The sequence below is a fragment of the Planococcus citri genome, chromosome 2 (genome assembly GCF_950023065.1).
Source record: "Planococcus citri chromosome 2, ihPlaCitr1.1, whole genome shotgun sequence".
NCBI classification, from domain to species: domain Eukaryota; kingdom Metazoa; phylum Arthropoda; class Insecta; order Hemiptera; family Pseudococcidae; genus Planococcus; species Planococcus citri.
In genome coordinates this window covers 22,181,999-22,189,239 of record NC_088678.1, presented here as the reverse complement: position 1 = coordinate 22,189,239, position 7,241 = coordinate 22,181,999, and the positions used below count along the sequence as shown (strand labels likewise).

The window sequence follows — 7,241 nt, the reverse complement described above, 5'->3', positions numbered from 1 at the left end:
TCAGTTGAAATTTTGGTTACATTGATTTCAGACCATACTCTTTTGAAATAAATTGCTCTCCTGTTCAAATTGGGAGCTATCCACATATATAGGGTGTTCCAAGAATCTCCCACCAAAAATGAACCGTAGGTACAATAGTATTCAATGAATCAAATGAAAACTAGTTACCTATCGAGAAATTGAATAAGTAAGTTCTGCTACAAAAAATCAAAATCTGCCAAAATCTATTCCAACCAATGACTATTAGGTACTTTTGATCGTTCAAAAAAAACCGTTTTTTTCCTCCACACTGAGAATATTTCAACTAATTTCTTCTCCATCTGCCCTCAATTTAAACAAAATTTTCAAAATCAAAACCCATTTAAAATATAAAAATTTTTATTTTGGTTACACTAGAAATAGAAATAACGCAACAAATATGTCATAACATTCGATTATCGTTAACGATAAGTAAAGTAATATAAAGTATACAAATAAATTACGTTTAAAATAAATCAACACATAACGAAGACAGAGAAATAGAAAATGTTATAAATATTCTCTTATACATTTACAAAAAAAAAAAAAACTTCTTAAATTCAGCAAAAAAAAATCATAACAATTAGATAATTAAAAAAGGAAAAAAAAAACAAAAAAAATGGCAATTTCACACATCTTTGAAAAAACCTGACCCACTTCGTAAATCCAGTTACAACGACATACTCCTCCCTTTATATGATTTCAAATTGACGAATATTTCAAGATGGTATTGAACAGAAGTCTAAGCTTCTATTCCAGGTAACATCGCTCGGCAAATATTTAATAATGAAGCGTATATATGAGTAAAGTTCTTCCGAACTTTCATACAATCGCGTGTGAGGTATTCGAAAAAAGAAAAAAAAAAGGATAAAATAAAATAAAAAAAACGAATTAACGACGGATCTCTGATTAACCTAATCGTTCGTTTGAAATTAAGGTAAATTTAACTTTCAATCAGTCTTAATGCTTAAAAGTTAACTAAAAAATTACACGCTTATAGTATAGAGTATCGCTATTTACACAACGTATTACACATAATACACAAAATGTAAAATTAAGTTGATCGATAGCTTTGTCGCGACTTAAATCTTAAGAATATTAAGACAGTAAACGCAAAAGCTACGAAAAAATTATCCCGATTATACGTCATTAGAATAAAAGAATATCCGTTTATTATTTTTCGTTTGGTAACTATGAAATAAATAAGTAAACAAAAAAAAAACACGGAAAGAAAGAAAGAAAATTTAAAGAGAAAACAAGCATTTCAGACGCGACGTCCATTCACTCGAATCATTCATATAAAACGAACACATATTATTTTCCCTCGATTCGTTACACAGTCTTTGGCTGTAGGTAGTACATATTTGAAAATGAACCGAGATAACTAAAGATCTACCTTGAAGGTATAATAGAGTAGCTTTTAAGCGATAGAAAGTCGTGAATTTCTGAACTCAACGATATCCTTTTGTCAAGGCCAAGGGTATCGTAATTTTAAAAATCGAGCTTTTTATTCTGCCTGAGTACAGAATTCTTCAGACTACGAACATCTCGGATGTTTTCATTCCCCCCTCCCTTCAAAATAAAATTCCCGAAAATGAGCTTGATCGGAGATCACGATAACAAAAAAGATAATAAAAACTTACTTTGGCCTGAAATTATTTATAAAATAACCATTAACAACTTAGGTACAAAATAATCTCATTTGAGGGACTCGTTTCAGTTTTTTTTTTCTTTGAAAACAGGGGTACCCAAAACGAGTTTCTTTGGGTCTCAAAAAATATTTCCATTCAACTTTGCATCGTTCAAGGTGAAACTTTCAGAGCGAATCGAAACTTAAGATCATCAAAGTGTTGTTAAACAGGGTGTGCAAAAAGTGAGAACCTAACTGAAAATCCCATCAGATGGAGTCAAAATTCAAACAAAATGATACGAGCGGTGCAGCACATGACACATTCATTATTCATCTGTAGCTGTTTTTTCCAGTCATTCGTTTTCCGGACACCCTGTATACGCAAACACAATTTTTTGAACACGAACTGAACCCCGATTTACGGTTTGAAATGACATGTGACTATGGTGGACGTTTTTTGACACAGAGGATGAGAAAAGAACCACTGGGAAACCTCTTTCTACCATTATCGTCCACTTTCAATGCCAATAGACAAAAAATCCAAGCCTTCGTTGCAACAGAACTTCAAGCACAGCAGTTCCAAACCAAAAAAAAAAAAAAATTATTTCAAAAATTCATAAATGATTTGAGTCAGAATTTATCCAACTATTTAGATAAAAAATTCACATTCGTTTTAAATTTTGAGAAAAAATTACCTCCAGTAATTTTAGGACACTCTGTATACAGAACAAAAAATGTTACATTGTTATAGAAAGCACACAGCTTCTTATCCAATCAGCTTGCAATAATTCGATTAAATTTCATAGTTTCAGTATAGTGAGGTGCGAAAAATTGAGGATCTTTCAAAAAAATGAATCATATTTAGTGACCTTTCAAATAAATTTTCTTGGAAAAATTATCACGAAGTTTTCAAACACAGCATCTTACTAACTTATTTAGTAATAGAATTTCTGTATTTTTGAATTAGGTTGTAACTGAAGCATATCCTTGTGTTTGTACTTTGTATTAGTGAGTAACGTAGCACGAATTCCACAAAAATTGCTTCAATGACCCTCCAATATAAATACACTATTTTACTTTCTCGCTGTTATTGCACGAAATTATAAATATACCAAAATATTTGCAAAAACAAGAAAAAAATCAGATCGTGTTCACCTTAAGCAGCAGCACAGAAAAAATTAAAATCGTCCACGAGATGGATGTAAGAAAGAATAGTCCACCGATCACCACATTATGTACAATTTAACGAGTAAACATCTTTCCAACTGCAACTAAAAAAAGGCTATCAAACAAGAAAACATTTTCCTTTCATTTCGAACAAAAATTAATCTTCACAATCATTAACACAAACCAACAAATATAATTTTTCAACAACATAAGAAAAATAAAATCATTCTTTCAACTAGGGAATCGAGTCGCTAAACAAACATCGAATCAAACATACGATTAATAGAACTCGATCAAAATTCACAAATATTCGATCATCATACACACGACACATTCGCAAATCAGACACACAAACCGTAAACTATTATTTTTCAAATAACGATACGATACGATACGATAAAAAAAATTCAATTAAATTTACCCGACAACAATAAGCGTCGCACACCGATTCGTGGTTCTCCACATAAAACAAAAGACAAAGAAAGATGAAGGGGGAAAAAACGCGAAACAAACGATAAAATAAAAAGTAATGCTAACAATTACGTAAATTGACTAAAAAAAACATACGAATTTCTTCTTTCTTTCGATTTTCAGTTTTTGTCGCTACTTGGTTTCGACGTCGAAATCTAAAACTAATAACTTCGTTTCTTCGGTACCGTTTCGACTGCCTACCGCGCAGACCAGCTTCGTTTCGCTGGCTCGAATACGCCACACGACTCCGCCGCTGCCGCCACTTTCTAAAGAAACTAGGTCTCTTATGAATTCACCTGTAAAGTATTAAATTCTATTAATAAAATTGATTTTTTTTTTAAAAAGAAGAGATGAAAATTACAGTAAACAGCGAGGAATTAGGATCAATGGAATGGGCACAGATGGATATGAGGAAGTTGAGGAAAAGAGCGTTTGCTTTCCCCCTGTCTTTTCCCAAAAAGGAAAACAATTTTTAAATTAATAAATGAGAGTTCAAAACCCCCCATTTTTTGTCTCATCAATCTCCCCCTTCCCTCTTCCTTTTTCTTAATGCATCTCAGCACCTGAGATGGAAAAAATGAGCAAAAAAAACAACGAATGAAATCGAAAAGCCCTGGATGAACAATTAAACGAAGTAACAAGATGACAAAATAAAAGCTACATAAATTCTTGTCCTATCATTAGGCATACCTGTCTTCACATCCCACAGTTTAACAGTCCCATCATCCGAAGAGGTAATAACAAAACTCGAATTGAACTGTAAACACGTGACAGCTGATTGATGCTTATTCGGACCTGCAATACATAGAAATCATTAATACGAGACCATAACACGTGGATTCTTCGAACACGTGTTCAAACATACGATAATAAAACCTAACAAACGAGTCCTACGTCACAATAGATTCGCAAGAGTGACTCACCAGAAAGAGTTTGGAGACATCTACCGCTCAGAATATCCCAAACTTTAACGGTCGAATCAGCATTACCGGAAACCAAGATATTATTTTTCAATTCCATACCGGACGTTAAAGACTGATGTCCAATCAACGTATGTTTTAATAGACCCGTTTCCACATCCCACACTCTAATGCTTGTATCCAACGAGCCACTGACAACATGTACGCCATCAAACTGTAAACCAAAATTACGTTAATGAGATCCACTCGAGCTATTGCAATATTGTAGGGGGAAAAAATGGCGACATACTTGTAAAGAGTAAACGCGATTCGTATGACCAGACAGAGTATGTAAACAAGTTTCAGTCTCAGGATCCCATACTTTGACAGTAAAATCGTATGCTCCACTAACAACTAATCTGCCATCGTATTGTACACATCGAACAGCCGCAGCATGGCCCACGAGCATATGAAGACATTCACCGCTTTCGATATCCCATACCCTCAATGTGGCGTCTCTTGAACCGCTAACAACACTGAAATCGCAAATAATAACGATAGATACATTTGCATAATACATTGTACTCTATAAAGTTAGTATATTGATTAACTTACGTATTGCCATGCAAATGCATGCATCTGACAGTAGACGTGTGACCGTATAACGTATGAATACAATGGCCAGTCTCGGCATTCCATACTTTAAGCGTTCGGTCTGTTGAACCGCTGATAATGATACTTCCCGACATTTGAGAAGACCATACTCCTCCGGTATGACCGACTAATGTTTTTAAACACTACAAAAAAATTTCATATTAAAATACAGCACTAGGTGAAGAAATTTTCAAGACGTAATTATGCTTACTTTTCCAGTCGTAACGGACCAAACTTTCAAAGTATTGTCATCGGAGCCACTAACTATTCTATTACCGCAAAATTGCAGGCAGGTTATAACATGGTCGTCGTGACCTTTGAGAATTTTCGAAGCTCTGACCGGATTCGTTCGCCAGTTCATTTCAATACTGTGTTTCCTTAAATACGCCAACTACAAAAAACAAAACAAAAAATAGGCACGAAATAAATTCCGAGTTCCGTTCATCACAAATCCATACAGGCGATCAAAAATATACTCACTTTCCAAGGTGATGTAGTAGAATTAGGAACTCGATTTTTGTGACGTTTACTGACCATTGATACTGACTCTAGATCAACACCAGCTGCGATGCACTTTTCTTTCCACAATAGATTGTCATCGGTTAAACATTTCCAATAACGGCAAGTCTGAGCGGCACGTAATAGATCTCTTGGCTCGAGGAAAGAAAGAACATACAGAGCCAACTAAAAAAACAGAACAGATACGAATATAAAATGTAACAAGTCCGAAGGAAATAATACGTATTTTAAATAAATTAGGTATCAAAACGTATTGTACCTCTTTCGGCAATAAAGAAATGAAATCTCTTTGAAACTGAGGTTCGATTGTCTGCATCATGTGTCTGATTTGAGTAAGCTCACAAACATCGATAAGTTGATTGAGAGCGACTATTCTTTCAGCATGAGACCATTCCTTAAGATGGAAAAAATCATTTAAATACACGAAAAATATCACAATATTCGACAAAATGAACACCATACTTGAAATTGTTGCAGCCAGGAAGACATTCCCACCGGTGGATTTTCTTTAGAAGGAATAATACTACGTTGCATTTTATATTTTTCAAACGCTGTCGTGGTTTCTTCGAGTTTAATTTTCTTCGTACTGCGTAAACAAAACGAGTGCGTAAGTATCACACGATGTTACCAAAGTAATAACCTGAAATTGCATAAACTTACTTGCTGATTTCTGATTTAATTTCTTCTTTTTTCAAATTTTTCAGTACACTATTAAAATTAGTCTCTTCGATCTCCATTTCTTCGCTTCGTTTTCTCTGTACCGAAACACAGGACCACGTTAAAATCGATAACGTTAGGAATACAGTACAACTCATCGATACGAAACTCACCTTAATATAATGATCGGAAAATGTTAAACATGAACTAGAATTAGAGCTGCAGGATTCTCCGTCAGTTATTTTATCACTTCTGTGATCGTTTGGAGACGATTGCATTATATTTAAAACTACGTCGCAATACTCATCTTCTTCGATACCTCGCGACGTATCGTTTTTTTCTTCGATTTCTTCGTCATCCACGATTACACCTTCGTTGTAGTGGCACTCTAACGCCACTTCGGAATCATCGAATAGACTAGTACTAGTATGATCAGTCTTATGAAGTGATGGAACATCTAGAGTGGAGCACGCTGGGTTGTCCATAGTAATACTACCTGAAAGGGTAACGTGTCATTAGGCTACACTATGGGATACTTCGATTATACAACAAAGAGGCGAAGGGAAATAGTTATTGGCAAAGATTTAAGAGCATAATCTCGATGTAGAGATGAAAAGTTCGTTGAAGTTTTCAAAGGTCCTATACAAATTCATGTTTCAACTGAGCTCGTACTAATTCAAATGCTTATCAGTAGAATACTTACTTAATTAATATAACAATATAGATGCACAGTCCATTCGATTTCAGGCAAAAATGAATAGATTTTTAAGAATTGAAGTAGAATTTAAATCTTAAAAAAACACTTTGTTAATAATTCACGTACCACTAAGAGATAAACAACATTTTGCATTTTCGTGGTGTGGACAAAAGTTCGACCATAATACAACCAGTATTGTGTCGTATTTTTTATAAAAATTACCGTAATTTACATCATTTTTACCAATGTGAGTTACCTATTTCGTTACCTATTTTATTAAACACGTGGTTTGCGTCATTCATTTTTGAAATTTTTCTCACTGTTTCCATCGCATCAAAGAAACAGAGCAATGAAAATTTTTTCATGTTCATAAAAAAATTTCTATGAGCAGAAAAATGTCATATTTTTCATCCATAGTGAATTTTTATTTTTTATGGAAAGAAAAATTTCCGATGGGAATTTTTACTTCTCGTGTGGCATCCCTGAGTCAGAACACGCCTTTGATAACAACATGAAACCAAAAATGGAA

At 34.0% G+C, this 7,241-nt stretch overlaps 1 protein-coding gene across 1 annotated transcript; it reads right to left on the bottom strand.

The window, feature by feature from the left end:
- Positions 1-2,595: 2,595 nt before the first annotated feature.
- Positions 2,596-6,883, bottom strand: ago (archipelago). The gene is made up of 12 exons (XM_065349096.1): positions 6,719-6,883; positions 6,189-6,511; positions 6,019-6,113; positions 5,821-5,944; positions 5,618-5,752; positions 5,320-5,523; positions 5,051-5,230; positions 4,801-4,982; positions 4,496-4,721; positions 4,210-4,420; positions 3,977-4,081; positions 2,596-3,582 (listed from the first exon to the last, which is right to left on the bottom strand). The coding sequence occupies exons 2-12, from the start codon at positions 6,498-6,500 to the stop codon at positions 3,419-3,421; spliced, it is 1,938 nt and encodes a 645-aa protein (XP_065205168.1). The 5' UTR covers positions 6,501-6,511; positions 6,719-6,883; the 3' UTR covers positions 2,596-3,418.
- Positions 6,884-7,241: the final 358 nt, after the last annotated feature.